The sequence below is a fragment of the Phalaenopsis equestris genome, unplaced genomic scaffold (assembly GCF_001263595.1).
Source record: "Phalaenopsis equestris unplaced genomic scaffold, ASM126359v1 Scaffold000002, whole genome shotgun sequence".
Lineage (NCBI taxonomy): Eukaryota > Viridiplantae > Streptophyta > Magnoliopsida > Asparagales > Orchidaceae > Phalaenopsis > Phalaenopsis equestris.
In genome coordinates, this window is record NW_018164444.1 from 77338464 (window position 1) to 77358584 (window position 20121).

Consider the following 20121-nt stretch of genomic DNA (forward strand, 5'->3'; position numbering starts at 1 on the left):
TATATATATATAGAAAGGAAGATTTACATACATCTCAATTCCTATGTATTTACATATTTAAAACCAAAACTTTAATTTTTTATATACATACCATCTTATGGTGCTTATCTGTGCATGAAAATGTGTATTTCACTTATTAAAAATTAAAAATGGCGGTATTATTATGTGACAAAAAAGATTTGAGTGGTATAAGTGTCAAAAGTAAAGTTTAGGTGTTAGATATAAAACAAAACCAAATTAATTACCAAATCAAACCTGAATCAAACAACTCAAAATCAAACATAATTTCTACATTTACCACAATATAAGGAATCGACAACATGTTATTGTGCTTTCAAACAACAAAGGATTTTTATATAATATTTTTCAAAATTAAAGCAAATGATCACCTCAAACTATGCTCAATGACATTAGTTCCGCAAAAAAAAAGTTGTGCAGCACTCTTTCAAAACAGCTAGCCTAATTACCCAATCAAAATTTCAAGCATGTCAGATAAACTTATGTCCCAAATTTGATGAATGTCAGCTATGCAATGGTAGAGACTTGTTGAATAAAAATGTTATCATCATTACCATCAGTATAATGAGCCGTGAGAGAATTCATAGAATGGGAGAGAAATCTAAGAAAAGAAGCTTTAGTTGATTTTGAGGAGAAAACTAGAAGAGTCAGAAAAAAAAACAAAAAAGGTGTCAAATGAGGTGGATGGGATAAGTTCTCTTTTATCCTCATGACATGACTTTGATTCATTCCTTTAATACTGAAGCAAACTGGGTAAAGCTGACATTTCTCCTAAACTAGCTCATTCATTCTTTTTTACCGTCCTACTTTTCAGCAGCTGTAGTACCTTTCAATTTCAAAATAGCATGCCATCTTACAAAAGCAAATTCATTACTCATATGAGAAAAGAAGCAAGTTGCTGACAAAAGCTATAAAATGACAAATGGATTCATTTATTAACTAATAGAAAAGAAATCTCTTTTCACAAAGATGTAAAATAATTCCAAAAGAAATTTGGCCACTATTATGGAATAGTGGCTTTTGATGTATATCTCAAAATTAAACAGAGAGAAAACAAAAAAAAAAAAAAAAAATCGCCCAACAATAAAATGGTGGAACATAAAAGTAATTAATTTTGGATACAAGTTATTAAAAGAGGCAAAATTAAATTTTGTAGACAAACAAAATTTGAAAATGGATAAGCCAGCTAATTGCATTAAAAATATTTTCATAAAATTTTTAGGAAAATTTTGAAATAGAACCTATGTAAGGGAAACTAGAATTGAAGTGAGAATAAATGTAAGATTTAAAAAAGAACAATTCAAAAAAAAATGAATGTTTTAAGGTATACGATAATAACATAAGCCACTCTCTCATTTTAAAGAATATTTCAGTTTATAATAATTCTAGGTTAACATGAGTGTTGGGGCGACAAAACTATCATTCAAAATCAATATGAATTTGCAGAATTTAAATGTGAAGATAGATGTTAGGTAAAACCAAGGGAGATAAACAAGTTATTATAACAAAGAAAGATTGGCGTAAATTTATTATGAAATTGTGGAAAAATATTACCTTAAGTAATTGAGGCATACATAATAGAGGGTAAAAGATGTATTAATAAAATCAATATATAAAATTAAAATTGAAAAATCATCAATAAAAATAGGTAAATCAAAATTAACATCACAAAAAATTATGCAAAATGAAGTGCATATGAGGATTCATAAATTTGACCCCAGATAGTTGAAATAAGCTAAAAATGCTAATGACTGTAATCATTATTATCATTGCTAATTAATTTCCCATTTCACATTGGATTTCAGCATGAATAAGAATCAAAATTAAAGAGCTTTTGATATAACTGAAAAAATATAGATTAATATCCCATTTTACGTTATTCTTCACTTTGAACATGTAAGACAAAACCTTCAAAAGATAAAGAATTTAACTATTAAAAAAAGTTTAAAATTTACTTAAACTGAATGTTATCACGCACAAATAACAAGGTATACCTGATTATGTCCATATTCATAGAAGCCACTACTTCCTCTTCAGGTGAAAGTTCCAATTCTATTGGCCTATTCATTTAAAAAGTATAAATACCGCCAGCGTCAGAATTTGAACAAATGGAACACAAATGACTGTTGAGTAAATCAAGCACAAATGCTAACGCAAGAAATGAAATGATCATTCAATAAGCCATGCAAATTTGCAAGTTAATAGGCAATGGATATTTTACACGATTATGCGAAAAAACAAACTCGTACAGATAATTCCACAACAAGAGTGCAGTACAAATAGTACGATCATTGAAGAAACAAACATCAAGATAATCAACTTTAACATGAATTGCAACAATAATCCTTCTAGAATCAAATGTCAATTCAAAAGCAAGTTAAACCAAAGAAAAAGCAGAATTCCAACTTCCTTTTGTGACAAACTTAAAGTTAGATCTCTCCCTTCCTTAGTAAGCATAAATTTTAAGTGATAACTATGTCGTTGAAAGACATCGTTATTTTATTTCCCTAAAGCACGCAGTCTCAACTCAGCTTTGATAACCACAATCAAGTTACAATTGAGTAGGTTTGACGTGAGGATGTTTTATGCTAAAGAAATCAAAACCATCTGAATGGGCTGTTTTCAGTTCCTTCAAATTCAGTCTCAACCTTTCCAGGGTCTTGATTGAGCTTAGCACATTCTACAACTCATTTTTTTTGCTGAAATACACCTCGCATTTCTGGGCTTATCTAAGGAGACCTTTTACAGCATCAGGACTAGAAGCAGTTGGCTTGTGGATCTCTCTTAGCCAAGTACTCCAGCCACAAACTTTCATAGGTTATTGAAGTATTTTGGACAAAGCATTTCATAATTTTTAGAGGCATTTACAAAAATATCACAGAATTCTTATGTATTTAAACATCTAACAACTAAACATTCATGCTTACAAGCATATCACTCATATCTTTAACATCACATCAAAAATACTGTCATCACTCTCTTTTTAAAAGTGAAATACACCTTTTCACACATATGTTTATGACAACAAGGTGTTATAAGTGTAAATATCAAACTTTGAGTGTTGGATATGTAAATGCGAAGATATGTGTGGAATGTATGTAAATTTCCCTAATTTTTAAACTACTGCAACAGATATTCAACTGGCATACAAATTATAAAAGCTTCTTACTTCATTAGAGGCTGCAGACTTAGGGCTGATTTTGAGATGCACTCGAAATTGTATTTTTCATCAGCAGCATGCTGCAAGACCATTTTCTTAAACTTAGAACTAAAATGAGAAGGTTTTTCAGTGATTCTTGTGTGCATCAATTAAAATAATTGAGCAAAAAAGCCCCTTCGCACTCATATCAGAGAACACTTTGCATACATCCAATCCTGCAATCCATGCAGCTAGAATGCTTCAATAAGAAAGCCGAGAAATCTCACCTGATCAATTATGAACAAGTCTTGATCCAATTTTCCGATGATAAAACCAAGATTGAATTGCCCAATGACCTAAATCCATTCCCTTCATTCAGATAAACTTGAAAAAGGATAAGACAAAAAAAATAAAATATACGAGTAAATGGAAAACTCAAAATCAGTTGTAACATAAATTAAAGTCTTACTTCTAATAAATATAAACTTTTACGAAGTTTTTAAAAGTTCTGTAATTCATTTTGATGACTTAAATTATTCAAGCATCTAATGTTTATGATAAATCCATTTGAATGCTTATGAAAATATAGCTATGTTCTATAACAATATAGATAAATTAGTTTTACAGTTGATCCTGATTAGTGAAAAATCAAGATGGGTGTCAGGGCAATAACTCGCCCTTGTCACATCTCATGCTTGTGCAGAGATTAAAATGCAGTTTGAAAGCTTAAATATAATCAACCATCAATAAATTATTTAACATTTACTAACAACAACAATAGCTAGATAGAGGAAAAGGGTTGAAGTAGACACAAAAGAGTAACTCAAGATTAGGGGCTTGGTAGGTTTGAGATTGCTACGATAACAAAGCCTCAAATTGCTTTACCACAAAAGCATCCAAGATGCAAGGGAGCAAGGAAAAGATAGATGATAACAAAGGAGGCGATGACCCTAGCAACCTCAACGATTTCAATGAGTGGATTAAGCAAAGCAAAAAAAAAAGAAGAATAATAAAATAAGAAAGAAAATGATTACATCGACATTCGATGGCTAGGAGGGAAAGGAACTCTCTTATGACGACTACAAGGCTCTTTAAATTTCATCTCCTAACCAACTGAAATATTATGAGGAGATAAGAGCATTAACTAAGCCTTGGGTTAATGAAGTTATTCTATTTTATTTTAATGAGTTCAGAAAACAAATGCACTTTACAAGTTCGACTTTTGTGTTAGACCATCATTTTATTTTAATTTGGGCTTATATACTAAATTACAAAGGATAAAATGAGAAACATACAACCAGAGTCCACATTTATGACTCTTAATGAGGTGGGAGGTTCAGAAGCTGTAGGTAGAATGGAAAACAAAAGGACAAAACTAAGAAAGAAGCACTAAATAATGAGAACGCCAAAACTAATATAACAATAATATAAGGTTTTTTTTTTTTCTCGTATTGACAACATGCTAAATTTTGATGATAATAATAATAACATAAGTAAATACAATGTATATGAATGCTAACAAAAATCTACAATGGAAAGTATTCAGCAATGATGACTGCATTAAATAAGCTGCACCAGTTACAGATGATGATCAGCATGTGCACATTTAACATTCTTTTTTATGGTAATTACCTTTTTAGGCTAAGTGTACGACAATCTTTTCATGGAATAAGTAATTTGAAATTACATTAAAAGTGTCGTAAATGATCACCATCATTAGTTTTATCACAACTATATTGGTTGAACTTTATTTCCAATTCAGTGCAAACTTAGTGATTAAAACATCTTATTGAATCATTTTGAATATTTTAGTATCATAAACAATCATTTTCACTAAATTCAGAAAATAATAACGGATGCCAATTAAAAAAAAGTCCAAAAATGTGAAGCTACCTCCATTCTTCCAAAATCTTCTTTCCTGAAAAATCTCTCTAACTCTATAACAGCGGCGACTAAAGAGTCTGTTTTTCCCTCATCATTTTCTGACTGAGAATTTGTAATTGTTGCAGCAGAGTAACAACTACGCAAAAATATGTGAAAAATATAGGAAAAAATTAAACAAAATGATTCTGACTGAGCTACAAAAAATCAATTAATAAGAAAACAAGAAAGCAATGACTACCCTACAAACCTTCGAATTCTTCCTTCAGTTTTAGACTTTCCAGAGAACAATCTTGACATCCTCTTATCCCTTCTTTTTCTAATATCATATATGCTAAACTGCAGATGAGGATAGGTGTTTTGAGTGGAACATGCTTTTATCATTCTACTATTGATATTATGTGCCTCCTCCAATGATGAACCTAAAGTTAAAAGTTCTCCTGATTTAATTTCTAGGTTTTCTCCAGGTGGAGCTTCCGATGCTGACCCTGAAATGGAAAATGCTGAATGATGCTCTTCTGAATATGCTTTTATCATTCTACTATTTATATTATGTGCTTCCTCCAATGATGAATCTAAAGTTAAAAGTTCTCCTGATTTAATTTCTAGGTTTTCTCCAGGTGAAGCTTCCAATGCTGACTCTGAAATGGAAAATACTGAATGATGCTCTTTTGAATTTTCCTGACAAGTATCAAAATAAATGCCTTCAGTAAAAAGATTATGAAAAGGAAAAAACAGGAAAGCAACAGAAACAAGTGAGAAACACAAAGAGCAATTAAACAAAAAGCTGTTTGTGTATAATTTTCTAGTCTAAGCCGTTGTTTGGGATTATTCTTATTTTTGTTCTCTGTTTTTTATTTTTATTATGTTTTGTCTTTGTATTGATTTAAAATAAAACATGTTTGATATGGTATAACATATTTAATTATTTTTAAAAGCAATCCAAACAAAATTTAGATATTGATTATTTTTAAAAATAAGCTAATTTCTTAAAAAAATAATAAAAATATGCAAAATTTCAGTAAACAAACATATTTTTAAAATAAAGTCAAAATCAAAAAACAAAAGTGATCCCAAACAAGCCCTAAACTTTTATTGCCCGAGCCTTATGAAGTCGTAAAACATAACCTGAAGATGGTATAACATATCTTAGCAGCCATTCAATTTCTGTTAAGAGCCTTTAACGAGGACTAAAAGTACTTTCAAACAGTTCATCTAAAATGATTGTAATCTGCCAATATTTTCATTGCCATAATAGAAACAGGAAATGTATGGAATTATTCAACTTCAATTTCACATTTAACATTGCATACTTTGAAGTCACGTAGCTTTGTCTCCAAAATTTATTTTATAGTCAATCCAAAATATATGCCAACTCCTACCAATCTGCCTTCAATGATAAAAAATTAATGTTTGCATCAAAAACCATATATAAATTTTTTTAACAAAGAATGTCTGATACCAAATGATACCGGAGTTTAACCCAAACTACGACGCAAGACACAAATTTATTAATAACTTAAAAGATGGGTACAATATGACTGCTGAATTCCGAAAGGAATACAAACATGACACTAGGGAAGCAAAAAATAAACGACAAACAACATGACAACACAAACAAATAAAGACAGCCCCGTGGCTGGATGGTGGTTGGCAAGGAAAACAGCGATTGGAAGGGTTACTGAAGCAAGCAGTAGGGCTGATGGCCTTCTAGCTGGTGGTGGGCGGCCGCTTGGAGAGCTAGATGGGTGCTGGGAAGAGTCGAATGGGCTGTTGGAGTGTGGTTGGCGAGGGAGACAACGACTAGGAGGTTGCAAGAAGAGGGCTGCGGTTGCTGTAGGAGAGCTTGGAGGTGGCTGGCAGCTGTAGGGGAGGAGCTGTGGGGCTGTAAGAGAGCTGGGAAGTGGCTGGCAGCTGTAGGGGAGAGGCTGCGGGGGCTGAGAGATGGAATGGCAGCTGTAGGGAAGGAGCTGCTGGGGCTGTAGGGTTGATGTAGGTGAGCTGGGAGGTAGCTGACAGCTGTAGGGAAGAGGTTGCACGTGGCTGAGAGATGGATCGACAGCTGTAGAGGAGGAGCTGACAGCGTGGGAGAGGAAGTGTGGCTGGATAAATATCTCGGTGGGGTCGAGATACAGTCGGAGCATCACCCTAACCCGTGGAGACGACCAACACCTCAGACAAAGTACAATCGAAGCACTACCTTCGGATACAGCCCTCAAGAGGGAAAACACTAAGACTGAATTCAGATTTCATAACACAGCCCCAAACTCAAAGCACAACATCTCCTATTTATAAGGAAACATAACCTATGTTAGGAAACACTAAAATAAGAAGGAGAATAAATTCAGATTTCAAATTTGAGGAAAAGATTTGAGTTAGGAAGGAGAATACAAATCAGATTTCAGTTTTCAGGAAAGGTTTTAAATTAGGAAGGAGAAAAAAATCAGATTTCAGTTGTATGAAAGATTTTAAATTAGAAAATGCCTAAAACAGAAAGTAAAAAAAGAAGGGAAAAAAAGGAAGAAGGGTAAAACGAAATGAAGAGGAAGGAGTAAAACCCCCGTGTCAACACCATTATATCTGATTATGATATGATAGAAGGCCTCAATCTTTCAATATATTTGAGTTTCTTTTTTCTTTTATACTGAAAGCAAAATGCAAGAAAATGCACGTGATATAGGACCAAGGGATTTAACCAAGCAGCCATATGGAAGAAAGATGAATAAAAAAGAAGTAAAGCTATTAAGATATGTACAAGTGAGTGTAAATGAGGAAGAAACTAAAAATGAGTAAATTGTCCAAAGAATAAAAAAATGAATCACAATAAAGCCGGGTTTAAAATTGGGTAATTAAGTAGTGTGTTATTTTTTAAAGGTGAGGCATAGATCTCAAAATTAAACGCTTAAAACAATAAATAATATGAAATCATAAAGAATTTAAAAGTAATTTTCTTTCATGACTCGACAAAAAGTAATATCATAAAAATATGATCTTGATTTTCTTCTAAAAAATATTTACAAGTAATAAAAAAAGTGTCAAGATAACATTATAGAAATTCATACGAACACTTATAAAAAAGCACAAAGTTTAAAAAAATAAATAAATATAAACAAGAAGCGCAAAATAAATAAAGAAAAATGTCAAAAAATAATCAAATTATGATATAAGACTTCAAATTCAAAAATCTCTCCCACCTTCATCACCTAGCATTATCATTGCTTTATGGCCATATTGCCTCCCTCATCCTCACTTACATCAATATCCATTCGATTTTCTTCATCATTTTCAATTTGAATAATCTTTCTCTTCCCTAAGCAATAAGCTGCAAAAAGAATATCATTAAAAACAATAACTATATTGGCCTTCTTCAATTTCTATTATATTATATTTTATACTAACATTTTTCAATTTACTTTCTTGTCGGCATGTGCTATTCCTTACTCGTCAAAAACTCCAGCATTGAGTTCTTCCTCTTATAACTGCGATGGTGAAATTCCATTTTCACCCTCCACAAGCCATTCTTTATCTGTACATCACTAAAAACTAGAGAACTTCATAATCGTCCAAAAATTTCATACAAACAATAAAATAGAGACATACACCTCATTACATGCACCTCGAAATGTGCCATAAACCATGTAGGCTTACGCCTCTCTCTCTTACTATAAAAACTCTTACCATAAAGAGCAAAACTCAAGACACTTCGCATGAACATCACCCTGAGGCAAGCCTCAAATTATGCAATTTTAAAAAAAGATAATAAGGGAATTGAAATCATCAATAAATAGTAGTATGGCTTAGGTTTTTGCCATGACATAATTATCATATCAAAAGCAACATTCAACTTTTATTTTTCATACAGAAGGGGAATTACTGCTATGGCCAAGAGAAAGCTTCATGGTGTATATTATTTGCAAACATTGTTCTAATTGAAAGAAAAAAAGCAAGATCAATAAGTGTGGTAATAAAAAAAATTTTGAATTATAATGTAATTGAACAACCTTATGTGTGGACGATGAGTTAACTTTAAATGAAAGTTGTATGGAATGATTGCTTACCGAAATCAGGACAGGATAGGTTGCTTGGCCCAAGATAAGAACAAAGAAAGAATATCCGGTTGTGCCCTAATGATGTAAGGTCATCGTAACCATTAATTCTTCCTCGCTCCATTTCCATAATTTTTAGATATTTTAAAGTGTTCTGTTTTTTAAATATATGTTAGAAGTTATATTAGAAAATAATTTATTTTTGTTAAAAGTTATGAGGATTAGATTTATTTCCTTGGACTGGACTTATTTCTTTTCCTATTCTAGATTTATTTTTTTGATTAAATTTATTTCCTTTACTATTTTAGACTTTCCTATTTTATTTTGTTTCCTTCATCTCCAAGTAATTATTCTAAATTAATTAATTGAAAATATAGATGTTATATCTCCCTTTTCATGTTATTTCATTTTTCTTGTCTTTCGTATCCTATGATTCATGAAAAGTATTTATATCTTCTTTTCATATCAATTAAAATCATTCTGTTGAACTCTGAAAATCAACACGGTATCAAAACCTTGAAACAAACCTTAGAATCTCCTACTGTCGAAAACTTCTTATTCTCTGTCGTGTTGCAGACCCTTCCTCCTCCTGTTTTTCAATTTTTCCATCGGGAGCTTCCTCTCCCTGCAGGCCCTGCCGTCCAAAATTCCTGATTCCTGCTGCAGTAATTCCCTCAAGCAGCTAGAAATCCTCTCTGTCGACTAGAAAACTACCTGCAAAATCCTGCAAGCTTCCTTAGTGGAGACGCATCCTCCTGCAGTCATTCTGCTACATCCGGATCTCCTTCCTGTCAGTGCTGAAATTCCTGCATTCCAAACCTTGGTTTACTTCTCTATTTTCTTCCAGTTGAATCCGTGTTTTAGAGATTTAAGAATGGCAACAAAGAGGAGCATTAGCGATTTGAAGGGAACAAATCTGAAGGGCAAGAGGGTGTTCATTAGGGTGGATCTGAATGTTCCTCTCCATGACAACCTCAAAATCAAAGATGATATCAGGATTAGGAATGTCGTTCCCAGCACAAATTACTTGAGCGAGTGCGGAACCAAGGTCACTCTCTGCAGTCATCCGGTCCACCCTAAAGATGTCACTCTAAAATACAGCTAGAGGCCTCTTGTGCCTAGGATATCAGAACTAATTGAAGTTGGCATTGAGATGGCCAATGATTCCATTGGAGAGGAAGTGGAGAAAATCGTCATTGCATTATCTGATAGTTGTGTCATCCTCCTCGAGAATGTGAGAATCTATAAGGAAGAAAAGAAGAATAATCCAGAGGTTGCAAAGAAACTTGATTCACTTGTTGGTCTCTATGCTAATGATGCCTTTGGAACTGTTCACAGAGCTTATGCTTCAACAAAGGGCATTACAAAGTACTTGAAACCTATTATTGTTGTCTTTCTCATGCAGAAGGAACTTGACTGCCTTGTCGGGGTTGTTGTGAATATGAAACAGTCATTTGTTGTCATTATTTGTGGTTCAAAGGGTTCAACAAATATTGAGGTGATGGGGTCGCACTTAGAGAAAGTTGATATCCTTCTTAGAGGTGTAAACGAGCCGAACACGAGCTTAAAAAGTGTGTTCGTGTTCGGCTCGTTTGCTTAGCGAGCCGAACAAGAGCCGTTCACGAACAAAGAGTCGTTTTGATAACCCTCATGTAGCCATAAGATGTTAATGATTGGGGCAAGATTTAAAAATTATTGTTTATATTAAAATATCATTTGAATCTAATTTAATAATTTTAATTTTATTTTCTTAATTAATACTTTAATTGATTATAAATCTTTGTAGTTTTGTAGTCAATTAATTTTTTTAAAAATACTACTCATCAAAGATATATATATATATATATAAAATTGATTAGTAGTATTTCGAACTAAAACGAGCCGAACACGAACGAACAAATCTTTGTTTGTGTTGTTCGTGTTCGGCTCGTTAACCTAGCGAATGAGCCGAACACGAATTTCTTAACGAGTCGAACACAAGCTGTTGGCGAACAACGAACCGTTTTGACAACCCTAATCCTTCTTCTTGGAGGAATGATTTTCACATTCTACAAGGCATAAGGACATAGTGTTGGTTCCTCTCTTATTGAGGAAGATAAGCTTAGTCCAGGAATAGCTCTTATCGAGAAGGCAGAGCTGAAAGGAGTGAAACTCCTGTTACCCCCGATGTCATTGAGGCCCACAGCAAGGTTTTGCCGGCATCTGCCATCCATGATGGCCAGATGGACCTTGATATTGGACAAGATTTCATTGAGACATTCAACGGAACTCTTGACAGTGCTAACATCATTATCTGGATTGGGCCCATGGGTGTCTTTGAGTTTGAGAAGTTTGCTTTTGGAACACATGCATTGCCCAAAAATTGGTCGAGCTTTGTGGAAAAGGTGTCGCAACCATCATCGGAGGGGGAAACTTTGTCGCCGCCGTGGAGAGAGTTGGGCTTGTTGTTAAGATGAGCCACATCTCAGCAGGCGGAGGTGTGAGCTTGGAACCTCTTGAAGAAAAATCACTGTCAAGTGTTCTTTCTTTTTTTCCTGCAGCAGGCCCTCTTCTAGAGCCTTCCTCTGGAGTTTTTCATGCAACAAGGCCTTCTCCAGAACTTTTTCCTGCCACAACCCTACCTCCGAAGCTTTTTCCTGCAATAGGCCCTCCTCAAGAGTTTTTTCCTGCAGCAGGCACTCCTCTGGAGCTTTTTCATGCAATAGACCCTCCTCCTGAGTTTTTTCCTGTATTTGACCCTCCTCCAGAGTTTTTTTTCCTTACAGACCATGCCCTAGAGCTTTACATGTAAGTTGTTTACTTCCCTGCAAACTTCCTCACAACATTACCAGTACGAGCATTCCACATACCTACAGTAAAAACTGCAATCAAAGACAATCGCAGTCAACTAAAAATATTCCTAAATGCTCTTGGGGTTGATTAATAAGTACGGAATGAAGATTTCAAGTTTTACCCCACAAAGAATTTTGCTCGACCATTATTTGATATTTTCGAATCCAAGTTGAACATGATTGTCAACCATATTTTAACTTGAGAGAAGTGCTCGAAGTTATATTAGAAAATAATTTATTCTTGTAAAAGTTATGAAGATTAGATTTCTTTACTTTCCTATTTTAGATTTATTTCATTGGATTAGATTTATTTCCTTTCTCATTTTAGGCTTTTCAATTTTATATCGTTTTCTTTATCTCCAAATAATTATTATAAATTAATTAATTGGAGATATAGGTGTTATGTCTTTCCTTTCACGTTATTTCATTTTTTTGTCTTTCTTATTCTAGGATTCATGTAAGGGTATTTATACTCCTTTTTCAAATTAATAAAATCATTATGTTGAATTCTGACAATCAACAATATATAATAATGATGCACAATAGTTTTTCTTCGATGGTCTTAGACATTTTACATATATATATATATATATATATATATATAGGATATTGTAGACATGTATTGAGAAACCACTAAAATAAAAAAGTTGTCTTAGAATTATATGAAACAATATGTTATTGAAGAATTGAAGACAAGCAACATAATTTTCTCACTTATGATTGTTGAACCTCTTAGGATAGTGACTGAGATGCCCTAAATCTCCTCTGCCGCCTTTCCTAATCACCAAGATGATTAGTATTTCAACCATTCGAGAGCTCATTATTTTAGCCATCTTTAGTCATTCTTCATCACCTTTCAAGCATCAAGTTTAGTGCAGCAATCAAGCTTTTATGTGAATTGGATGCATAAAATTTGACAAATAGAGTCAACGGGATATAAGTGATGGTTTTATATAAGAAAAATACATTGCCCTTTAAAAATCATGATAAATAATTCACAAATAATGTGTGTGCTTCATGAATAATTTCAATTGATGGAATATGGTGATAGGCATTATAATATAAATCAAGTGAATAATAAAGTTGGTGATGATGAAAAGAAGGACAGTGAGATCATTGGTATTAATGGGAGTAGGAAGAGCATGAAATTTGATATTTCTTATAATAATGACTATAAAGCTTAACATAATTAAAAAGAATAGTAGGATCGTATTTTTTTAAGCAGAAAATAATAGTAAGAATCATCAAAATGTTCATAATAATCATGTGAATAATAGGTTTTGCAATAATTACTATACTGGCTAAGATGATAATATCAGCATACAATTGAGACTGTAGTGAGGATCTCTCAAATATGCGCTGATATCTCCTTGGAAAAATGTCCTTAGAGGAATATAAGAGATTGACAATTATAATGGAAAATTGATAATAAAAAAAAAAAGTCAAGATATTTGAATCACTAGAAACTGTAGAGTGGAAAAAAAACATTTTGAAAAATTTGGCATTAATTGGCAAGAGATCAAGTAGAGTAATAATAGAATGTTTGGTAGAGACCGGAAGGGTAAATGGGCTTCATATTTGGAATGTTATAATATTTAGCTAAGATTGATTAAGAAGTCTACAAATATGGCAAAGAGTGTGAGGAAAATTATTATAGCCAGAGCTAAGGTTGGGGATGGGTTCAGTCAAAGTTTCAGAGCCAGTTTCGTGTGATTAATTAGTTCACTTGAACCTAGAAAGCCATTAAGGAACTGAGCTAGAGGTAACTTGGGTTTGTTAGAAAATGGTATTTCAGTCAACTTGTACAAAATTCTGAATTGTATGCCATCAAATTCAGAGTGCTGGATATCAAAACTTTCCATAAAAAAATAATGAACAAAAAAAACCATAAATTTTTTATGGACAAGGAATTTATAAATAAAATATTGAAGGATGGCAGAACTGAATAGAATTTCATGCAATTTTTTTATGATTTGACGCCTCATATCACATTTGTTGAATGAAGTCAAGCTCAATCCTTTATTTTATTTCATTTTATTGAAAACAATAAAATGAAAAACAAGTAAAAGCTCTAGCACCTAGATAAAGCTAAAAATAAACTAATTTGCTCGAAAAGCTATTTACAATTTAGCTTAAGTAGAGATCGTTTATTATTGTTTAATTAATTAATCGAACAAGCTTGAACCTTTTTATGAATGCTCAATTGATGAATGAAAAAATTAAGTTATGATCATAAATACTATCATTTTAGATTCATGAACAAACTTGTTAAGAAGCCTAATTAAAGCTCAATAATAAGAATATTTAAAGCTCAATACAAATTTATTTAATATGTTATGATGGGAGAGTCTTATTTTTTCAAATGAATTGAGTCTTATTGTTGATGAACACAATCCATTTATTTAAGCTCATTTTAACGCTTGTTTATCAAATAGTTCATTTCATTAAAGTCTAATTTTTCTGCATAATAGGCAGCTCATTAATAGACTCAATAAAACTTATTTAGTTAACTATAAAGATACTCAATAATGTTGCTCATATAGGCTCTATGAAGCTCATTTGATCAGCTAAAAAGCTAATCTCAAGTAAAGCTCAAACATCGTTATTTTAGCCTCATTTGACAAGCTAACAAACATAATATTAAACAAGCTAAGCTTGTACAACAATGCAAACGCTCAAATTGAGCTTGCACTCAACCATGAATACTTAGATTCAATTCATTTGAATCCCTATGTCTAACCTTTTTCTAAATTTTCTTTGTAACTACTTCCACCTCGATACCCTAAGCACTTCCTCAAATAAGATTGACCTCCACTCCCCTCAATCCCATCAATGTCATTGCTCCCCTGCCTCTCCATCACTCACTAACTAAAATGTTCAACTACAAAGACGAAAGAAATCATGATTGGACCTCATTGGAGAAGGCTAGAGAAACATCAACTAGACCGCCAAGTGTAAATAAAAAAATAAAAGTTTGCAATACATGGCATCAAGTTAGATCCATGTTGACCCGTTATTTGAAAAAAGAAAAAAAATCATTCCTTCCATTCTCTAGTACTTGGGCCTTGGAAGTCATATTCTTGCAGTTATCCGCAAGACATGAGCTCCATTCAGCACTAATTTTAAGGAAATAATAATAATAAATATAATAAGACTGAATTCTTTCAAATCAAAATAAACAAGAAACATGATTTAAATTTTGGTAAAACTTAAAGAAAACATTTTTCTTATTTCACGTGATTTAGATTAAATCATATTTAAATCCGGCTATTACCAAACCACCACTTGCTATCTCTCTCTCTCTCCCTCTCTCCCTCTCTTTCTTTCTTTTTGTAACTCTCTCTCTTTCTCTCTAAATAGAGAAAGCAAAAAAAAAAAAAGACAATAAAGAAAATAAAAGAAAGAATGAAGGAAAGAATAGAAAAAAAAAGTATTTTGATCTCGCAACTTCATTACTGCATCACCAAGTTTATAGCAACACATGTAAGGTATAGTTTAAAGCGAGCATCATGCCCCAAAATTTAAGCGCCTAAATGCATCATTCCGACAAAGCAAGAAAATACTATTGCATGTGCATTTTCTCGGATCGATCAAAACCTACCTATAAAGGTGTCAAAATAGATTAGTGGGTCGGGTTTAGGTTTGACCCTAAATTGACCTGATCCGAAATGGTTTGACCGGAACCTATCACAAATATTAAACATATCAAAAAGTTTAAACCGAACCCGACTCAAATATTAAACATATCAGAAAGTTTAACATGAACCCAACTCACATAATATATGCATAACAATCATTTGAGTCCAATATGAATTGAGGAATCACATTCAAATCAATTTAGAGTTGGCGGATCAATTTCGGGTTAGTGGGTTAGCCCACACCTGACCTAAAAGTTAGGATTTTTGACCTAAACTAGACTCACATAGCACAAACACATGGTATTATATATGTATAGCCATTTGAAAATTTTCACTTTAAATAGTTATAATTTAAGCAAATAAAACTAAACACAGTCTTGGGGTCAAATGAGACAAAAAGTAATAAAGAACTTATTTCAAAATGCTTTGAATTTGAAAGCGTGCAGGCAAGTGCATCTAAGCTAGTAAAAGCAGCTCTCAACACAGGACGAAAGAAATGTCTCAAAAAGGAACTACAATGTATGAAGAATAAATTAATGAGTAGATGACCACATTTTAATAACTTATCAATACATGTAACCAAAGTACTAATAGATTATGAATACATAATGAAAAATGTACCTTGTTATAACCTCTATTGCAAGTTTTAGGTTGTAATGAACAAAAACCATCCACCTTGTTGGAGTCATTATAGGCTTCATGATTATGTTCTGATCTATCTGCTTTAAAAACTGATACATCATCTTCTGAAATATGAATTTTCCTTATTAATGTCGAACCATTTTTTTCCGAACCAGTTTTGCTAATTTGTCTGGAAGTTCTTTCATCCCGTAACAAAGGCATTTCAGATAACATGCTGCAACTATTTTCATGTTTCCTCTTATTTACATGGCAAAACCTTGAAAGAGATGACCGAACAAGCTTTGAACGGACTTTCTCATCAACATTCGTATTTAACTTGGCATACATTGACTGCTTTAAATGGCGATTACACTTACTTTCATCAACACTTTTTACGAACTTTCTAGGAGGGCCGTCATCATCAAAATCAGACATGCTTTCATTGTCAATGTACCGGTTACCAGTTTCTAAGGTCATTGGGGAATCATCATCCAAACCCCGATCAGTAGAGCCAGCTAAATCCATGACATTAGGATCCTGAATAGCATCTACTTCAACATCATCCTGCATATATACATTGGTTTCTACGGAGGACTTTGTGATGTTATTGATAGAATAACTGCATTGATGTGGCGAGTAAATTTTCTCAATTTCTGCTCTCAACGAAATCATAATTGAGCCCTCGTCGCTAATAAAAACCTTCCGCTTATCAGGAGTTACGTTGACATCATAATATGTCGCTGGTATGATAAAATTCATAATTGCGATTGGATACTGCTTGGAATTTGAGCTTTTATATACTTCATTTAGAAGTTTACTCACTTTTGGCATATCAACAGGCCTACCATTAATGTAGAAGAATTGCCTATCTCCCATATTTCGGCCGCTACCATAACCAGGTTTCGATAAAAAACCCTCAACAGTGCAGTGTTCTGATATATGTATACTCAAAGGCTCAAGACATTGGAAAGTGTTTGAACCGAGGACAGTTATGATGTTTTCTTTGACTGAGATGTTTCCCTGAGTTTTCAACACCACCGATTTCGAATTTTTACTAGTTATGTTGGTGCAAAGAAAACGAACTCCTTTAGTCATGAGAGCATAGGCCTAAACAGTAATGGAAATGAAGAATTGTCAAACATAAAAAGAAAAGGTGAAAAAAAATATGGAGCATTCAGTAAAAACAGCAAACATAGTCGGAGAAGACTAATTATAACAAAAAAAAATTGTCAGGGTATTGCCAAAAATCAGACCTTCCAGTCTGTGCCATTCAGAACAACATGAAAAGAGGAGACATCGAAATACGTGAACAGGGGAGAGGATCATAAAAGTTTCAAATTTTTTCTCATAATTTTAAGCATAAAAAATAGGACTAAGAAAATATCTTTACAAAAAACTCCAATGAACATAAAAAAAAGGCTTTCTCACATTTAACAAAGAAGTTAGCTTTCCATATTCTCTTCTGATGTTACGACAGAATTCTTTATTACGCACGGGCAAAGTGGAAAACAGTTTCTCCACTGCCACAGTGGTGCCAACTTGACGTGCAGTTTTTCTTTCTGAAATCACTGATCCAGTATGATCAAATGTTAAATGTGTTCCTACAGCCTCGTTCTTAGTTCTTGTTTCAACAGTCAAAGTACCCAAGGCACAGAGTGAACTCAGTGCTTCTCCGCGAAAGCCAAAAGTCGTCAAAGAGTGAAGGTCAGAGATATCTGTGATTTTCGACGTATGATACTTTCTAGCGAGCACCTGCAGCAAATTAAGGTAGATATTCGAAAGAACATGACGTGGTGAATGAAATGTATAAGACACCATTTCTAAAGTGGTCGGAAGATGTAATAGAAGGATTAATGTATTAAATACTAAGAGACAAAGATATGATCTATTTGAAAGCTTGCAGAAATGAAAGATGTATGAATAAATGGTCAGAACAAAAAAGTTGTGAGAAATACTGCATGATAGATGATCACTTGACATTATACATTCTTTAAAGATAAACAATCTTAGGAACAATAATAAATACATGCAAAAGAGAATAACCACATTTCTCTTCAAAAAAGGCAGAAAGTAAAAGCATGATTACATCATAATCACCATTAATCTTCTCCAAACTATTTGGGCTCCGCTTTATCACACAATGGCAATCTAGATGATATAGATATTTTGACAATAAAGAAAAAACTCCCTGCTAAGATTTTAGTAACCAACCAAAAAATGAGCATGGTATGGGAGCCCATAGTATCAAGGGATGGATATTGAGAACTGCTTGGAGTGCATAATATTATTTTTCTGGAATTCTAATCTCAAATTGTTAGCCTAAAATAGGGACGGTCATTGTTGTTATAACAAAATTTCATCAGAAAAATATCACGAAAAAATTGAGGATGGTATCATGTATCAATCAAAGAATCAATGTGTTCCTACTAATCCAAATCCGAGCATCTAAAACCTTTCTTCATCTATTTAATTTACAATTTTTCTTCCGTGTACAGTTTGTTAAATGTAACAAACGCTATTAAACATGTAGCAAAATATGTTCTTGGAGAATCAAAAGGAAAAATATTTACAAATAAAAATAGTTGGTGGTGGAATAATGAAGCCCCGATAGCCGCTCGTCGGTTGTAGCGGCGATTTGGGCCACGGTAGCCCTAAGCTTCTCCATCGCCAGCCGAAAGGACTCAAGGGTGGATCTCCCAAAAAGAAGAATATTGCACGAGCAGTCCAGACGTACTTGAGCATCCTGAGGACTCCAATGATATTTTACCATCCCTAAAATATTCGACCCATTGAAAATAGAAAGTTGAAGAGATATATTTTAGGGATAGACCGGCCTGAACTAACCCAAAAATTAGTACAGTGCACAGTTCAAAATCCGGTTCACTATTTTATTCCTTCTTTTGGGGCTTCAGTTAAGACTAAGATGATAATCATGTGTTATTTGTTAACAGCACCTTAGTGAGAAAAATTGAAGATAAAATCATAGATGTGAACTTAACTCTGTTTCAAATATTGACATTAATTTATATTTGTTTGATTTTTTTTGTACTCAAAATCAATGATATTATGTTAGTTTTATGATGTTTTGTGGTGATTTTGTGGAGTTATTTTGGTGTTAATGTGTTTTTTTTTTGTGGTGTGCATTGTTATTGTTGATATTTTTTGTATTGTGATGATTTTGGGATTGTATAGTGATCTTTTTTTAATAGTATTGTTGTGGTATTGTCATGTTATTATGATGGTATTATAGCAGTTTATGGTGTTATTGAAGTGATATTTTGGTTGTATTAAGGTGAGATTGATGTTGTGTTTTGTTCATATTATGGTGATTTTGTGGTGGGATTGCAGTGTTATTGCGGTTGTATTGTAATGATTTTATGGTAGTATTAATGTAATTTTGTGGTGATATTGTCCTATTATTCTTGTGGTATTATAGTAATTTGTGGTATTATTAGAGCAGTATTATGATTGTATTGAGTTAGGATTGAGGTTGTATTTGGTTCATGATGGTTTTGTGATGTTATTGTGGCGGCATTGTGGTGTTTTGGAGCAATATTGTGGTTGTATTATTGTGTTATTGTGGTGGTGTTGTAGTTGTATTGAGGTGAGATTGAGGTTGTAATTTGTTCATATTGTGTTGGTGTTTTTTTGTTTAGATTGTGTTATTGAGAGGGTATTGTGAAGATTTTTGGTGGTATTAAGATGTTTTTTTGGGGTATTGTCCAATAATTTTGGTGGTATTGTAATAGTTTATGTTGTTATTGGAGTGGTATTGTGATTATATTAATGTGGAATTAATGTTATATTTTGTTTATATTGTGATGGTTTTGATGTGTTTATGTGGGGTTATTATGAAGGTAATGTAATGATTTCGTGGTTATATTAAAGTGATTTTATGGTGATTTTGGTGATATAGATGGGGATGTTAATAGTAGAATTCAAGTTGG

The 20121-nt window shown here is 33.0% G+C and overlaps 1 protein-coding gene and 1 pseudogene across 8 annotated transcripts in view; one reads left to right on the forward strand and one right to left on the reverse strand.

Moving 5' to 3' along the window:
* LOC110020788 (DNA mismatch repair protein PMS1) overlaps nucleotides 1-20121 on the reverse strand; it is a 74332-nt gene that overhangs the window by 45645 nt on the left and 8566 nt on the right. For all 8 annotated transcript variants that reach the window (XR_002293571.1, XM_020719060.1, XM_020719025.1 and 5 more), the window contains 7 exons: nucleotides 17603-17926; nucleotides 16175-17281; nucleotides 5289-5719; nucleotides 5051-5177; nucleotides 3445-3513; nucleotides 3188-3258; nucleotides 2013-2078 (listed from right to left, as the gene is read on the reverse strand). Coding sequence is in view for 7 of the 8 variants with exons in the window: in XM_020719060.1 (XP_020574719.1) it covers nucleotides 2013-2078; nucleotides 3188-3258; nucleotides 3445-3513; nucleotides 5051-5177; nucleotides 5289-5719; nucleotides 16175-17281; nucleotides 17603-17926 (2195 nt within the window). In the remaining variant the exon portion in view is untranslated. The remainder of the gene's footprint in view (nucleotides 1-2012; nucleotides 2079-3187; nucleotides 3259-3444; nucleotides 3514-5050; nucleotides 5178-5288; nucleotides 5720-16174; nucleotides 17282-17602; nucleotides 17927-20121) is intronic.
* On the forward strand, nucleotides 9959-11875 carry LOC110029105 (annotated as a pseudogene).